The following is a 17,847-nucleotide window of genomic DNA, read 5'->3' as shown; positions in this document are numbered from 1 at the left end:
AAATTATAACGTGGCCGGCAATGGAAAGTTTAATACTTTCTACGGAGGAGAAAGGGTATAATTCAAGTCGACGACTTTTCCTTTCAAGAGATCCCCAAGCTCGAAAGGGCTTATCGGGCTAATTCGTCCGGACCTCTCCTTATGGAGAAGGAAAGTCGAGAAGCAGAGCGATAAGATCGATCGAGCTTCGAGAAAGCGCGGTAAAATTGATTCGGCCCGACCTGGTTCGATCTGATTAGGTCGTTCGAAAGTCTCGTTAAATAAATTGGTCCGTGCCGTGGATGGCACTTAACGCTTCGTCGGATGCCACGGGGACGATCTTCGTTAATAATTGCCTCGAGAGAGAGATCCTCCTTCCTCGTGAGTGCGATCTCTCCCTCTGTGCCGGAGGAAGGAATTGCGATTCTGCATTTCTTTCGGTAAATCCCTCGGTAGTTTTGCGTAGAACATGATTCAATTACGGCGGCCGTTAACGAGCGTGCACCGCACCGCTTCTCCCGGAAATGGCGCGTGATCTCGTTCCTTCCTATTTCGGGATTAAACGCCGGTTTTATCTCCCCTTGGTGTTTACTACCCCCTTAACAGACGCGTCTTCCGTGTTCCACTCCACTTTACAGAAAACAAAAGCTACGTAATACCGTTTAACCCTTGACACTCCGACTTTTAATTGTGAGTATCGACTGGCTATTCCAACTTATTCTCATCATACTTCTACTTGCAAGTCGGTGGTGCTTGAAAGACTTGGAGTAGAACTCCGCACATCGATGGTGCTTGAGAGACACACTTGGAGTGTTAAGGGCTAATAGGAAATACAAGCTATCATTAATTATATGAAATCCAGCCCCATCCGGCAATGAGTGGAAATCCGCAAACCGGATCCCCCGATTCTTTATGGAAATAGGGTATTATCGGCTCGAAAAATCGACTCGTGTATTCCGGACGGCGAGAAAGGCGAGGGACCGTGAAATGGTAGGTTGGAGTTACTCGTTCAAAAAGTACGTCCCTCCAAAGCTCCAAACTGGTGCTTTCACCACCGCCAATGATGGCTCCTCGACAAAGACACATTTTAATACCCCATCCGGAAAATATTCCCCTTGGAGGCCCATATCCGTTCTCGGTGCGGCCCTGGGCAAAAGCAAATTTTACTACCTCGTCGGGGGGAAAAAAAAATAAAGAGCCACCGGAAAACCACACAGTTCGGCCATTCTCAGGCCGCCGTTTCGCGCTGCAGTGCGATCATATTGCATAAATGGCAATCGAATGGCGGCCATCGTCGGTTAACGAGAGGCCGTTTTCCTCTTTCTCTTCCCCTCTCTCTATCTCTATCTCTCTGGCCATGGTCAATTCCGTCGAAGCCGGCCTTCCTGGGGGTAAAAACGTCGTTTTCGATATCGTCCCAAAGGGTCTCCCGTAGGAAATGTCCTCCGAGGGTAGGAACCAAGGGACTGGCCGAGGGATGATTAAACCCTTTTGTTCGCATCAAAGACAGTTGATTATTTCCGCCTGTTTGGGGGAGATGATTGTCGGCCGGGACAACCCGACCAGACAGGCTTTAATATGGCTTAAGAGGAGGCAGAGAAAGAGAGAGGGAGCCGGCCCGTAAAGTTTAAACGAGGACGGCAAAATGAAAATACCGGAGCCCCGATTTTCCCCGCCGCCTCTGACGCTTTTTTCCGCCACCCTTGGCGCTTTTTCCCGGCCGCGCCCCCACCGAGGAAATCCCGCGGACGACTCCTCGCCAGGGTGGATTTCTCCTTTTCCGAGTCGGCTCAAAGCTCCGGAGCATTTTCAAAATTGGCCCCGGCAAAGCTCTGGCTCCCTCGACGGGCCCGGAAATTGGCCGATCGCCTCGTAAAACGCCGAATCGGATGCGCGGATTCCCCCGCCTGTCGCTTCTCTCCAGTTCCGGGTGGTTATGCCCATTGAATCGTGCTCGATGCCGCATAGACACCGGTAACTAGCCGGGGTATTCCACAAAATAGCTGCCAGGTATTCCGACGCGGTTTCCTCCACATTTTTTATTTCATTTTTTTTTTATAAATTAAAACCAACGAAATACCTTATTATTTGGGTAGATATGCCGATCGACGCTCATTTCGTCTTGATTCGTTGTACAAAGTTGCCCGCTCTTCTCTTGGTCTATAATTTAGGATGAAGATTTCTTAAGAAGAATGATTAATTTTCGTCGTCTCCAGGACAATCGGCTCCAGAGCGGCGACCACATCCTGCAGATCGGAGACGTCAACCTGCGCGGGATGGGCAGTGAACAGGTCGCAGCTGTTTTACGTCAATCCGGCACCCACGTGCGCCTCGTTGTCGCTAGACCCGTCGAACCCACCTCCCCTGATTACCAGGTGGGTAAAATGTTTATTTCAATTATCTGTACTAAGGCAATACCTCTAGTGTCCGAATATATAACGAGAAAGTGAATGCCACATAGGTACCTACCTATCAGTCAGGTAAAGTCATTCATGCGGCACCTGATTAACCTCTTGCACTGGGAATTAATTGGCAGAAGCCCACCTGAAACTAGTATTTCATATACTATAATCAGTCTATGTAATTCCAGGGCAAGGGGTTAAATATCGATACCAAAATATGATTAATCGATAAAGTTACCATTAAGTTTTCAGTGAACATTTTTCCTTTAATTATGGAGCTAGTGGGATTTCGGGCATCCTGCAATCAGGATAGCCGCGCTTTGTCGAGCATTCCCTCCAGCTTCTGCGTTCCTGCCTCCGTAAATCCTGCCTTGTTACGTGCCGGAATTCGTCCTCGCGAGTGACGCGTTAATCTTCCCCGAGTGGACGACCGAAGCGAACGAACGTCCAAGTTGAACGGGTCGTGTCCCTCTCCGGGGATCACTAAGCCTCGGGGTTTCGTCCCGAAGCTCCTGGGATCGAGTATCGATACGTGGGGACCTGGGATAAAAGTGATTCCAGGCTGCGGAACTCGTGTCAGCTATTTCCTGCGCCCGTAACCCGTCCGGACACCGATAAACCGGGAAACAAGGGGCTCATTGGGATGCGCCCGCAACGGGGGAGAATTTAATCCTTATACATTTCCGTTTAGCGGGGATTAAATCTTTCTTTCACGCACATGGGATGGGTACAGTCGGCACTGCGGTATTAATAATCCGGCAATTGATAGCGGAAAAATAACGAGTCTCTTTGCAGGAGGACCCTGATGGAGAAATTGCCGGCTGGGTAGCGGTCGAACGACCTGGAGTCCAATATATCGGGAGATAGGTCGAACCTCGCGTGTGTCAATATTCTCGATGCTTGCAGGCACTCGGAAGTCACGCCCCTATCGTGCCCACCAAGATATTGGGTGACCCAGATGAGCTGGACAGGCATTTAGTGCATAATGCTCCGGAAACCTACGGACCGAGGCCCCCGCAGGACGAGTCCACCTACGACAATGGATACGCGTACTCTCAGGAGGCCGACATCGAGATGCAGGTGATTATGGTGAAAAATCGAGATCCCTTCTAGATGTCGGACCCATAATCGGATATATCGTATACGTCTTCGTGTCCGTTTTCTTCCCAGACGAGGCCAAGTCTCATCATGGACGTCGTACGCAGCCCGGTCTCCGTTGGAACCGTGCAGAACGTCCCAGGGTCGACCCAGGTTTCCAACCTGCCTCCTCTGTCCATGGATCCCCTCGACGTTAATGCCCTCCCGGAGATGGAGAGATTCACCGTGGAGCTGAAGAAAGATATTTACGGACTGGGGATCACCATCGCCGGATACGTCTGCGAGAAAGGTTGCTGGAACTTTGCCACGAAGCTTCGCGCCTCGGAGGTGTCTCTATTAGGACGTTCTTTGGGTGGCGTGTCCTCGGCTGAGGGTCTCATTTGACGCGGATTTATCTGGGATTTGGTCGTCTCGAAGAATGGATTTCACGGGGGATTGGGAAAACAATTGAGCACTCTTAAGGAGCCGCAGAGGTTCCGGCGTATTCCTGGGTTAAGGGCTACGCGCACTCCAGTCGGCAGGTTTCCTCGATATCTCCAGTTTATGTCATGCAATTGTTTTTTGATACGTTGCAGAGGAATTGTCCGGCATCTTCGTGAAGAGCATCAGCGAAGGCAGCGCCGCCGATCTGAGCAATAAGATCCTGATTAACGACAGGATTGTCGAGGTGGACGGCCACTCTCTTCAGGGCTACTCCAACCACGAAGCTGTGGAAGTTTTGAGAAGCACCGGGCAGACCGTGGTGTTATGCTTGGAGCGATACCTCCGGGGACCGAAATACGAACAACTGCAGCAAGCGATCGCTGCCAGCGAGCTGAGACCTCCTCAGCCTACCTCGCCTTCCATCACGAGTCTGCCCAGCTTCCCGATCAGCGCGGTGAGTTGGTGGGGGATTATTTCTTTTTCCCCCGTCGTGTCACCGCGTCGACGTAATATCCCCAGGCTGCAGCGCGGCACTGGCAACGGGAGCTTTGAAAGGGAATTTTCGGGGGCTTGAAAGCCCCACGTGAATCTTGATATACCTCCGAAAATATGTCGCGCTCGCGAAGGACCAAGGCCGCGTTCCGTAACTCTGGAGGGCTTTAAATGTCGAGTGCCAGCAATCATGCTAAGTGCAGCTAGCGCGCCCCGGTAATTGCGACACGCCGTTGAAGCTACGTTGAAAAATTCAGCGCACATTTGTGCGCACGCCAAGGGTACCGATGGTGATCTCGTTCCTTTTCTTTTCATTTTTTCTTTCCTTTGACCCCTTTCTTCTCTACTGCGGATGGCAATAATTAATTCCTAGGGTGGAAACGCCGCTCGAAAGTAGGAGAAAAAAAATAAAAATAAAAATAAATACGCATTCGTTGGGAGAGACGAGCATCCTCGAGAACGCGGTACACTCTACTGATTACGGCCAGTGAACTGTGCTGGCAGGAAGTATGAAGGCACTTGATTACTCGAATGTTGCTTTTTTTTATTGGGTCAATCGTGGAAGTGCGTTACTTAGCGCGAGCACTTTCGTCCTACCTGGAGCTAGAATTCAGTGGCACTTCCACGGCGTGATTCTTTTGTCAGGACGGAGAGACCACCACGGAGATCGAGCCGGAAGGAGAGTCCCACACGACGGTCGACAGCGCGGTCCTCCACGAGGCCGAAAGCATCAACTCTTTCGGCGAGTTGGACGACGCCGCGAATGTCGAGGCCCTTTTGAGCGACCCTTCTAGCGAGTTGACGTCATTAATTCGGGCGGCTATCAAGGCGAAGTGGCAGAAAATCGTTGGTCCGGACACCGAGATTGTGGTAAGCATGGGCTGGCTTAAAAAAAAAAAAAAGAAGGATACGAGCGACTTAAATCCTTACACCCGATCGTTCCTATTTCTCTCACCTCGGATGTAAGTAGCGCTGCGCAACTTCCATATAAATAGTTTTCTTATAAATTTAGGGAAAAAGAACCGAGAGATGAATTTTCTGGCCGAGGGGAGGTTCATCGAGGAACCGGAAATCCCGGAATGCCAGGGTTTTTTTTTCCCTTATTCGCGAAGGTGTTCTAGAAAAGAATGGGCCTGGGAAAGTGCGATCACGATTGCGATGAACACAGATTTAATAATTCCTGCTCTACAGGTGGCTCAGTTGAAGAAGTTTGCCGAGGGTAGTGGCCTGGGCATAAGTTTGGAAGGGACGGTCGACGTGGAAAATGGTCAGGAGGTGAGACCTCATCATTATATACGGTCCATTCTCCCCGAGGGTCCAGTTGGTCAGAACGGGACTTTAAGATCCGGAGATGAGCTGTTAGAGGTAATGCACTCTCTCCTGCAAACTTGTGATTTAATACTTTCGCGTATTACGGTGGAATTAAATGCACAATACAATTTTAATCATCTACACCCTGGGTTAAATAGAGAAATATATTTGGAGTATTTATCTTATCTAAAAGACGATCCTATGCTTCGAGGACGAAGAACTGTATTAATAGCTGATAGAACTGATCGTGCTCTTTAGGTGAACGGCTATCGTTTGCTGGGCATTAATCACATGGAAGTCGTGAGTGTTTTAAAGGAATTGCCCATTCACGTTCGGATGGTTTGCGGAAGGAATATCGCTTCTCAGGATCCACTTTGTCCAATCGACACGGCCCAGCATCAAGCTGCTTTCCAGACGAGGGTGAGAACCCGTGGAATTTATTTATCTTTTATTTTTTGTTTGATTACTGAATTAAAAAAAAAAAGGAGAGGAACATAGAACATGATTTTATACAACCTGTTATAATATTTCTCACAGAGTATCCTCGGCGGTTCGCTGCAAAATCTTTTACCAGCAATGGACCGTTTGGTGAAAGCCAAATCTGACGGCTCGTTGGCATCGACGACGACGACGGCGACCGTGACAGACGCCAGTCTGAATAAAATGAAATCGCGTTCCTTGGAGCCTCTAACGGGACTGGCAATGTGGAGTTCCGAGCCCCAGATCATCGAGTTAGTTAAAGGAGAGAGAGGACTCGGGTTCTCCATACTGGATTATCAGGTAAAGCTCCTCGTCCACCAGGCAAAAGAAATTCCCGGCTAAACCGGTGTACTGTATACGCTCTCTGTTTCATCCAGACTACAGCAAGTGGAGAAACCGGGCAATTGTGATAGATAAACAGCCCCAGTGCGCGAGAATATTGTACTTAACAGCATTAACCTCCCTCGCTACCCCGACATTCTTAATCCGTTCCAGTGAATTATTTTCTCATGGCTTTCCGCGTGATGTATCTTTCTTTCGACTCTATTGTAGCATTAGTTGAAGTTGCGACTCCATCGGAAGGGATGGCAAATTCGTTCAGCGAGACGGCCCAACATTGACCTCGACCTCGGTTGTTCCAGGATCCAATGAACCCCAACGAGACTGTGATAGTGATACGATCGCTCGTCCCAGGTGGAGTCGCCCAGGTGGACGGTCAGCTGATCCCAGGTGACCGTTTGCTCTTCGTGAACGACATCGCCCTGGAGAACGCGACCTTGGACCAAGCCGTGCAGGCCCTGAAGGGAGCCCCGAAGGGCACCGTTCGCATCGGGGTGGCCAAGCCTCTGCCCATCCCGGATAGCATTGCCCAGGTGAGCGATCAAGTTGATCAGGTCGAGGTCAGGGAGACTAAAGATACCGAGGCGACCGTGCTCCTGGTGATGGACAGTCGCAGGCAGAGGCGAGAGTACTTTAGAGAGAGAAAGGTTAACGTTGTCCATCCGCCCAACCACATGGACTTGATCGAGGGTTTGCAACACCAGCACAACCTCGTCAAGTCGGAGAGCTTCTAAATATCGACTTAGTCTCGGTGATACATACCTATACATATCCTTAAAGGGCTTGATAACGAGTTATCCGCTGGTCTAGGACGAAGCATATCGGAGACTAACGCGTCAACGAGACCGGGTATGCACCGAAGGGCAACGTCCCCATCTGCGGATACCCGGTCGTATTGAGGCATCAGCTCCCAGAATACACCCTGCAAAAATAGAACTAAACTCTTATGCCTTCCCTTAACCAGGGAACCCTTGCCGAGCGATCAATCTTTCGCTTATGATGCTTCAAATGACGGAGTAGTATGAGCAAGTTAATTTTATTTCTGTAACCGGGTCGAGGATGTGTAGCTACGCACGTGGTCTTTACCTGTGCACAGGTGATTCCGAGCAGTCGGGCCTTTTCAATTTAGACAAGGTCTTACGCATTTTGCACTGCCACCGCTGACTCTTATCGCCGGAGACTGTTATTGGCTGGAAAATATTCGCCCCCTTTATACGATTGATTTCAATTAATTCCTGTATTTGGGACTTGGCGCGACTTGGTAATAGGAAAGAGAAATATTTTATATCGAAGGTACTATATATATATATATATTTTACGAAGCCTAACGTAAGGGGGGCGGCTTTTCGCCTTATTAATTTTAGAGATCGAGGTGCTTTATATTAATCCAGGTCTACCAGAACTGTTAGGTCCTATGTCGGAAGATGATGGACAAAGTGCCTTTCGAGGTAACTCTTGAGCCACGCGAATGCCTAAGTTCTTTGCACTTGAAGTCCGATGTTAACGTCGTGACGTACGACTTCAAGTAGGCTCGATTATTATATCGTTAAGTTTAGAATTAAGTATGGGCCCGGACGGATTGAACGAGTCTACGATTTTTCTACCGTCGCGGTGGTATTAATCTTTACATTTAGCTACCGCTGGTTGTCGAAGTACATTTATACCTATATTTTAGGGCTTCCTTTTTACAGAAATACCGCCTAATTTATCGCCGCGTTCGCGATGACACGAGTTATTTCCACCGGGAGGTCCCTTGTCTCGCGGTAAAAACGAACCGCCATTTGCGAGGGAGTTAAGATAGGAAGATAGAAAAATTGGGCGAGAATCAAGTATGCAAATATTCGGTAAAGTTGCCCCGTCCGCAGGGTAAACTATGCAGGGAGAAGCTTACTCCTCGGGAGGCTGTCCTTATTATGGAAATGTTTATCCTAGATTAACGCGAAGTTCGAGCCAAGTTTAATGCACTGCGACTATTAAAGAGGTCGGCCGAGTCGTGTCGAATTACAAAAGCTACCTATCAGGGAAGTTTCCGATTAAGCGAGGAAAGTCCAGACGCTAAAGCCAGTCGGAGGGGATCGGATTTAAATTTAAGAAACGAAAGTAAGCCGTACCTTTAAGAGTTAGAAGGTGGACCGTCACATACAGTTCTCAAGGTGGAGGGGAATAATCTGAATTTATTTCCAACCCTCCGTGCGGCAATCATAGATAGTACTATCAGTCGCCCAACGATCCTCACACCTACGTGCCTTTGGTTGATCATCATGTCCGTCCTCTTAATTTTTTATCTAATTATTTCCGTTCTCATCCACGCACCGCCCTAGCCGAAGCTTCGGTCGTCCTCGCTTATTCAACGAGGAGGTGCATGCATTTCTTTCGGGCACTTGGAAGGGGGAGAAAAAAAAAATAAAGTGCCGTAACATCAGGCGTCAATCGACCCCGGGAACATTGCGCGCGGTAAAATTGTTAATTAACGATTCATTATGATTAGCGGATGGCCGTTTTACGGTTACACGGTACATCTCGGTTAATCATTACGTGGACGCGCCTGCTGGAAAGGAGGGAAAGCCTCCGGTTACATCACTAAGCCGGTGTTTGTCGAAAGCACCGACGTGGTCTTCGTTAAAGTAATTTAACAGAAAATGCGGGGAAACTTCGCTCTCCGTCGAGGGAAACCTCTGCCGTATGAGAAAAGGTCCTCTAATTCAATTTCGCGGACGGGGTGTCACAACGAGAGGCCGCCTCCTTTCCAGCGGGTACCTCCACCTTTCGCGCGAGCTTTTCCGCGAGCTTTTCCGCTGAAAAGCCGCCGCGGAAATGCGGATTCACCCGATGACGCTGTGCGGATAATCGAGGGAATTAACAGCCCGAATTCGCCGCTAAAGAGCTTAAGGTGAAGTGAAATACCCTCAAATCGATCGCAACTCGAATAAGACACTTCTTTTTTTTTTTTTTAAGGGTATTGGACCAAACCGTCCGAAACTTTGACACGTGATTCGCGACACCTAGGAATTATCCTGACACTTAGAAAATGTGGATTTTTGCAAATAAGTCTTTTTTAACTTAGCCGAGATCAAAACCAAAATGCCGCCGAGTTCTCATATCTCGTTCGATGCCCAATTATTGAAGGCTCTGATATGAGAAACGAAAGTGTCAGAATAATTGTACGACAATTTAGAACACTCTGGTAATCGCGAAACTCGCATTTGAACGGGATAAAGGGGAAAAAAGTGTCTTTACGCGCTTCCATGCCAAAACGACGGTAATACGAGCTCTCGGAGAGAAAATTTAGTTGACGCGGAAATCATAGATGGCGCAGGGGGTCCCTCTGAAGTTAATAGGGCCTCGGAAATCATCTCAGGGGATTTCTGGAGTTTTACTTGGTTTCTTTACAATTATTCCACGAAAACGACAGATGGAGTATGCCATTTAGTACGATACTCAATATACTTTGAAACAGCTGTCGATATATAAGAACGATTCACTTCACCTTAAGACTCGGTCTCGAATCTGCGATACGTCGTACTTTTAAGCCTTGTACTTGTCGCGTTGAATAAACGGGATGCTGCACGCATTATTTATATTTCTTTTATTCAACCCTCCATCCCCCGCCCCATCCTCTCATACGCATTCATCGACATTAACGTATCGCACCTTCAAGCCAGGTACAAACATTTTCTATAGATCTCAATTTAACCATTGGGGACTTAACGATCGGCAAAAGTTAACACTCGAGTGTTACATTCACCGAGGAATTAACGGCGCCAATTAATGGTTGCTAAACCCGTTGAGTAACATCGGAATATTTTTATCCAGTTAACGAGCACGAGAGATCTCAATTTCGGGTAATTAGCGATTTACCTCGGGTAGTTAGCGGCCTCTAATTAACATTAATCACGCATCGAAAACTTTATTTCGGGGGGCTTCGGATAGCCTCTGAAATCCATCAATTTAATTCATTTCATGCGATAAATCACGCGCAAAGGTTTTTTTTAACTGACCAACCATTGCATCGAAACGTTCCCTGAATTATGATGAATTTATCTGGCGTGGTACAATTGTTCTTATCACAATTGTACAGAGCCTCCATGTGGCACTCGCAGTTCGCTTCTAGATGTTAAGCGGTACCTGAACCCACGGTAATCGGTTCTTGCAGCTCGATACGAATTATCCATTGTACTCGATAGTCAGCTAAATTCTAGCTGGAAAATCGGGGAATGAATTACGGCAATTAAGCCCGGGCAGAATGCTGACGTAGATTGTGAGGCTACGTTTTCGTTGCCGTCTGATTTGCGCTTAACCGCAACTTTACTGGGTTACTGGGGTAATGGAGTTAAAGCGAAGTTTCGAGCTAGTTGATACTCTGGCGAGGCAGTATCGCACCAGTTTACTAATACCGAGCCGCGTTGTCTTTGCCTAACAATACCTTAGTTTATTTAGGAACCCCGAAAATCGGAGCTCTTAACGCCGCAAGTCGAGTCACCGTTTTACGTCTGCAGACTCGTGGTCGGATCTGCATTACGTAAATCCTGGTTTAACGCGTCCATATAAACACAGCCAGAAAGAAGAGGGCAGAAGGAAAGAGGAATTGGACATCCTCGACATAGAGAGTTATACGAGAAATGAACAGTACAAACGTTCTACAGATTAATTTTCTGTTATCAGTCGATTCGTAACGTTAGTCTGCTAGGATTAGGAAGGTAATTGCATTACAATGTCGGTCTAACGAGAGTCGAGATGTGCCCTAATAATTTGACAAATTGAAACATACAGGTATAGGTACATGTTTTAATTACTTTTAATCGAAGGTATAGGTACACCTTTGAAATCTTTCAATCGGAGGTGTAGGATTTATCAGGAAGGGTTTGCCCTTCCTTTTTGTTAATTGATAAGTTCACGACGAACTCGAGGTGCTGTTAGACCAGAGAAATTTTTTTTTTTCTGGCTCGATTTTATTAGGTGATTAATTCGTACGACCGTAGGCGTCGATTATGAGTGCATTGACACTTGAAAGACTCCTTTTAAGCCGGCGTCCTGTGATCGTTATGTCATACGACCGAGGGGGTGCTAATTACCGTAGGGCAGCCATTTTGGCGCTCGTTCCTCTCTTTTGTTCCCGTCGGCCATTAAAAAAGGGAAATCAAAGAGAGTAGCCACAGGGCTCCGAAATTTTAGCCGAGGTGCGATGTGCCGGTACTTTGCGACATCGTATTTCATCCGACTGGTCCTTTCTGTCCCATTCGCGCAGTTTGCCAATGCCCAATTTAAAATGCCCCCATTGAAATACAACATTCGGCAGAAATTTACGAGTTCTTATGGCTTTGGCACCGAATCCGCGAAAAACTCTCCCCGGAAGAGCGAGCTTTCCAAAGTGATTTCTTAAGGATTCATTGCCAAAATTATGGAGAGAAAAAAAAACAGAGAAAAAAAATTACATTTCTGCTGCGTGCACCTTTTCTCCCTTCCACGTATCCGTAGTTTCTGTGGGAAATCCTTAAGGGGTTGTCCCATTTCGATTTCCAGATTTTTCCGAGGGTCCCTTGAGTCACTTAGTGTCGGAATTAAAGACGAGGTACAGAGAGGCAAGGTCTCCGGGATCTTTTCCTCGTGCCTCGGCCCTTAATTTATCAAAAGTACGCCGTTCGACGATATTCCCTTTCCTTTTGGAGACGTCAATGGAGTCGATCGATCCCTTGCTATTTCCTGGCCGACGTTGCTCGATGCATCGACCGCTGTTTTTACGAGGGCTTAAAAAGAGTCAACGGAGGCGCTCCTTTAAAGGGTCATTTTTTTTTTTCGCTTATATCGGACTTCCGTCTTACGGCACTTCCAAAGAAATTCTTCGGGGGTCCTCGAAAGTTTTTGAATTCCAGTTTCCCGACTCGCAACTTCGCTCCTCCGGCTTGATATCCTCTCTCCAGAGACCGCTTCCGGTGTTCATCTTTCATACCAGTGACCTGTGTCCTGTGTCGTACATACAGATCAATGAAATTAATACAGGAAGTTCAGAGTTCGAGGATTAGTTTGAAAGTGGACGCGCAGAGAGGTTCGAGGCATAAAGAATACGAGGACACGAGTGGAGGATTTCGTTCAGAAGGAACAATTATTGGTGAGCTCGATGCACTCCTCCCGAGACGGAGGAGTCGCGAACAACACTCTCCGTTAGTGCTCTAGAAAAGTAGACACATTAACCGAACAAAATGGAATAGAAACTGTTTCAGTGTAACGTGCAATTCTCCCCACTCAAGAATATCGTCGCCTGTCGTACTACCCTAAATACCGAAAGACGAATTAGCTAAAGGTAACGTGAGCGTACTTACTGACCGATTTCCAGGGATTACAATACCCCTCCGAGCTGGACAATAGTCTCCGTCTAAAGACCATCTTCACGCCGTCACCTAGATTGCAAATTGCATTAAAATTACCGAGGATTCCTCTTCCTCCCATTTTTCCATTCTCTGCGAAGCTCCCCCTTGTTCTCTTCCAAAAAGTAAATTACGACAAAAACATCCCCTACAAAAGTCATCCCTATATCCTACAGATTTATTAATAATCAAGGGGATGTGAAAGTGGCATCGGAAAGCTCAATCGTTCATATAACTTTTCTTCGAAATGGGTGCCCCAAGTCGTTTCATACTTTGAAACGTGAATATAGAGACCCTAAGGTAGGTCCTGAAACTCGGGAAATTTCATTTCTTATAAACAACTTTTAAAATACCTATAAACAAATTTGAAAGGAATTGAAGTTCCATGAGTTTCAGGACCTTCCTTATAGTCTCCCTATTCACGTAGTAAAGTTTCAAACTATTCGGTAAACCGAGTTGGGGGAAAAGTTTAATAAACAAAACCTCTTCGACGCCACTTTCACATCACTTTAAACGATACATACGAACCGGTCATACTTCATTTATGTCCTGCGGACACGAATGCCTTCTCATGGCGTCGCCGGTGCAAGAAGAGGAGGCATTCTTGTCCCTAGTTGGACGCATTATTAGTATATAATTAATTATCAGTTTTATACCGTTGTCCAATTTCTCCCGGGGTAATTGTCGAGCTCGGAAACCTGCGATTCCCTGGAGAGTCGGGCCTGCAGGTCCTGCATAAATCTGCAGGAATCTGCATTGCCGGCGCCCCCGAGCTTTTCCGCGACCTCGCGTTGGTGGAACCTTCTAGGGACAAAATAAGGGAGCGTGCACCCGCCGAGCGCACGCATACGTATTCCCTTCTCGATGAGAGACATAAGTATAAATCGATGTCACCCACCTTGACGCATGTTCCCTCTAACATCGCCGCGGGGCGACGACGGGCCGTGCATTAAGAGGAGCCTCACTCGACGGAGGTAACGTATGATGTAACGTCCTCAAGACGACGGATCTAAAGCGAGTGAAGTGTCGAAGGTAGTCGTAGGAATAGTATCGCTTTTTCTTCCTCTTTTCATTTCCTTTCTTGTCAGTTTCTCTAGCCGGTAGCTCGAGCGATCGAGGAGCTTAGAGTGCAGCTCGATGTTTTCGTTTTCAGGGCCTCTGAGCGCGCAAGGCGATCCAAGATGGCGGCCGGCCGAGCGGCGTCGCTTCCGAAGAAGAAGAAGAAGAGGGACCGGCGAACGGCCACGGGGACCGGGCGACTCCCGCTTAGTGGTTTTTACGACGATTTTGGTGATTTCTATGGATATACACGTACACGTAAACTACATATTCCATTATCGTTTATATATATATATACATATGCATATACGTATCTTTAACGTCCTCGTGTAAGTACAACTTCGTGTGTGATGATTTATTGTGTATCGCCCCTGAGGCTGAGCAAATTAAAGGGTTGCAAGATCATACTGTGGGCTCTTCTTATTTGCCGGATGTCGCCACGAGGATCATGCTCGAGGATTCTGGAAAATGACCGATTTCAAGAGGTTTTTGTGGCCTGGAGGTGATTTGTACTTGCAGAGGCTCTGCCTTGGTGGGATGTGATAAGAGATATTGCTGGGAGTGGTTATGGCTTACTTGGGCGAAGTTTGCATGCGTATGCGTAATCATTTTTAGATACTGTTTAGATGTCGCAGCACGAGCGACGAGGGTTTATCAAAGGGCTGACGGACTTTTGGCGTGATTGTTTTCACTAAAATTCACCGAGACGAAGGGGACGGTATATCATATTTTCTGGTATATGGTATATAGTATTGTCCGGTATAAGGGATAGTCATGTAAGGATCCGTGATTAATTTTCTCGGGGACTTAAATCCGTATAACGCTTGTTGTGTATTTTTCTTTCCTATGCAGGTATACGTGTGTTCGAGTACCCTCGGTGCAAGAGATACGCTAAAATATCCAATACGTATAATTGCTTAAGCATTTAAACGCTTATACGTGACTTAAATACGTAATATATACGTAACTTAAATACGTAATATATACGTAACTTCATAATATATACGTAACTTCCCGTGGAGCGGGTCGCGAGAACTCGAATCGTTGAAACTCTCGTGTAACCGCGGACATAAACTCTCAGCGAGGCTGCCCAATTTTTCGCTCCGGACGCGTATTTTTAGCTTAGATATACCGGGAGAGTTGGTGCAATAAAATATCAGGCAATGTGTGGCCCGTAACGCATCCTGCAGCTCGTAAGGCGTTCCAGAGCGAGACCGTAACTTCTAACTTCGGACATTTTAATGGACTCAGGAAATACGGTACCACGTAATTATAGAAACGTTTCGCGTTCTAGGTCGGTCAAGTGTTACCACATTTCGGCAGATTCTTCTTCTTCTTTTTATTTTTTTTTTTCCTCGCCCAAAGAACGTACACATTTTGCGGGGAAATTTCTCCCGAGCGCAAGGGAAACCATACTTTATTTTCCGCGGTAAAAATCGACCATTACCCGAGATGGCTCGTTAGAATTTCTTGCAAATCCTTTCTTGTGTTTCATGTTACTGGAATGATGTCGGATTTTAACTCCTAGGAATTATTCACGTGGCTGCGTGGGAGGGAAAAAAATTGCGCTTTTTGCTGGCACAATCCCTTTGCGCCGGCGATGGGAAAATCGATACGAAATCGCCACGTTACGTCCAGGATAATTGATGTTACGATTACAATTGCAGCTTCGCACGCGAGTACGGTGCAATGCAGGAGCATTACTCTCCGGAATTTGCAAGCTGAACGAGTCGGTAAACCGTGGAAGCCCTGATAGTCCCCTCGGTCGTTGGAGAATCTACGTTACCTACACCTACGTTATCCGCATACATCCCCGATGATAAATTGATCCTGATATCGGGTAGTATCGTCGGAAAGTCATATTGCGGCCCGATAACGAGGACCCATCGCGAAAATTGATAACCAAGTCTTCGGTCGAGCTTAAGCTGGAACGCCAAGAAGTCGGAGGTTTCCACCATGTTTTCTGTTTTCCCTACGCAAGGGTTGACATTCAGTCGATTTTACATATCGAATGACACAATCGATTCGTATCAAGAAATGAAAACATGTCGGGCGATCGATTAAACGCAATGTAGATTGATTTAGACACCCCCTTGAATTTTGATAAGTTAGGTCTATTTGCGAGAAATTAGACGACTTATTTGTTCTCTCATTCGAGTAAATTCAGAGGGATGTTTAGGCTATGTTTATGGATTAATTATTCCCCTCAGTTGGATTTTAATAAGTCAGGTCTATTTGCAAGAAATTGGACCACTTATTTGTTCTCTCATTCGGGTAAATTCAGAGGGATGTTTTGGCTATGTTTATGGATTAATGAGAACCGCGTGTTAATGGATGCTTCCCTTCTTATCGATTGAAAACGAAGTGCAGACATCCCATTAACCGGTGACTTTCTATGGAACTGTTTTAAATAGACGCCGTGGTCTGTCGTTAACTCGATAAGGTATATCGTCCGAGAAGAGTCGAGAGGAAAGTGGTAAAAGTGATAACGAGTGCATGAAAAGTTACGCGGCCGTAAAGTACCGGAGATTTCGCCAGTAAAACGAGAAATTCCAGAATATTAAAGCCTGATGTGCACTTGCTGTTAAGGGCTGTTAAACGTAGGATAATATTGCCGTAATTCTTGTAAAATAGTCCCAGGAATTTAAATGCTAATTGTAGAAGTAATCACGGACGATTAATTGTTCTTTCAGCATGAACAATTTTGACATTTAAATCCGTAGAAGGTAAGACATTGCGAGAGCACGCCTAAGAAAATAATCCATTTAAGGATAGATATCCTTGGAAGGTGCACCTTTGAACCATGCTTATGAAATATTTCCTATTGATATGATATATGAACGACAATGCGATCCGTTCGAAGGTAATCCATGAAATAATCAGACCACTCGGGGAAATTCCTTTCATTCGAACAATCCTTCTTTATCGCTTTTCAACTTCCATATCGCGTCCGCAATTTTCGATTCTATAAATAAATCATGTCGCCGATATGAGGAGCACGTGGAGAAATATTAATATCGATTTATTGCACCGCACGTGTATGAACATATCGTGACCTTTTCACTGATTGCATTTCATCGGACGTACATCCATCGGAGCTCTGCTTCGAGATTTACGAATTTAATAAAGGACGTCCTTCGAGAACTAAAGCTTCCTGGCGTATGATATCTCGCAATAATTCGACGGAACAAATAAGAGATCCCGTATGTCATGGATTGGTGAGAAAACTTTCATATCGGTGTCTTCCGATGATGTACATAGCGACATAACTCGCTCCGATTTGCACGTTAACATCCTCGATATTGCGTCGCTTATATCGACTTACTATTGATGTCAATAGGCAATACTGCAGAGGTATCGTTATGAGTAATCACCCTTTTGAAAAAAGCAATATGACCAAAAACACCCGAACGTACCATAATTACCAGAAAATCAATTATCAAATTTTCCCTTCCGAGCCCCTAACAATTAAAAGCTCATACGGAGGTAGTAAGTTATTTTTCTGAAGCAAAGGGAGGCCTTTCGACTAGTAAAACTAGTTTTATTAAAATATTTACGAGATATCCCTGCTGGGAGAAAAAGCTACTCATTATTGCGCACTCGAACCTATATGAAGATCTTATTCTTCCGTCTCCTTATCCTTAAGAAGAAATTATTCGGAAATTCGGATTGCCGGCACTCGTAATCGAGGTGATTAATGCCATGCCTCTGTCCAATTTGCTCCCGTAATTCTGACCATTAGGTCGCATTTAACGCATCGGTGCTCCCCGGAGACATATCCCGGGAAATATTCGCCGATCCCTCGCGGGTGGAGGTTCTCTCCCTCGATTTTTAACGATTTCCCTGGGAGGTAAAACCACGGCGAAAATGAACTCGCCGAACCGCTGACGTGAACACGGGCC

At 46.4% G+C, this 17,847-nt stretch overlaps 1 protein-coding gene across 5 annotated transcripts in view; it reads left to right on the top strand.

Annotated features, from left to right (window-relative positions):
* Positions 1-14,350, top strand: part of LOC105702008 (patj homolog) — a 49,019-nt gene extending 34,669 nt beyond the window's left edge. For 4 of the 5 annotated variants that reach the window (XM_012429195.1, XM_012429193.2, XM_012429194.2 and 1 more), the window contains 9 exons: positions 2,196-2,354; positions 3,288-3,461; positions 3,552-3,768; positions 4,055-4,356; positions 5,040-5,264; positions 5,586-5,759; positions 5,964-6,125; positions 6,243-6,485; positions 6,827-10,098. In XM_012429195.1, coding sequence (XP_012284618.1) covers positions 2,196-2,354; positions 3,288-3,461; positions 3,552-3,768; positions 4,055-4,356; positions 5,040-5,264; positions 5,586-5,759; positions 5,964-6,125; positions 6,243-6,485; positions 6,827-7,258 — 2,088 coding nt within the window. In that variant the 3' untranslated portion in view covers positions 7,259-10,098. Of the gene's footprint in view, positions 1-2,195; positions 2,355-3,287; positions 3,462-3,551; positions 3,769-4,054; positions 4,357-5,039; positions 5,265-5,585; positions 5,760-5,963; positions 6,126-6,242; positions 6,486-6,826; positions 10,099-14,039 lie in introns of those variants that run through there. The other variant, XM_012429196.1, reaches the window with a different exon arrangement.
* Positions 14,351-17,847: the final 3,497 nt, after the last annotated feature.

The sequence above is a fragment of the Orussus abietinus genome, unplaced genomic scaffold (genome assembly GCF_000612105.2).
Source record: "Orussus abietinus isolate OABI.00-Male unplaced genomic scaffold, Oabi_2.0 scaffold22, whole genome shotgun sequence".
Classification (NCBI taxonomy): domain Eukaryota; kingdom Metazoa; phylum Arthropoda; class Insecta; order Hymenoptera; family Orussidae; genus Orussus; species Orussus abietinus.
This window is presented reverse-complemented; position numbering and strand designations above follow the sequence as displayed.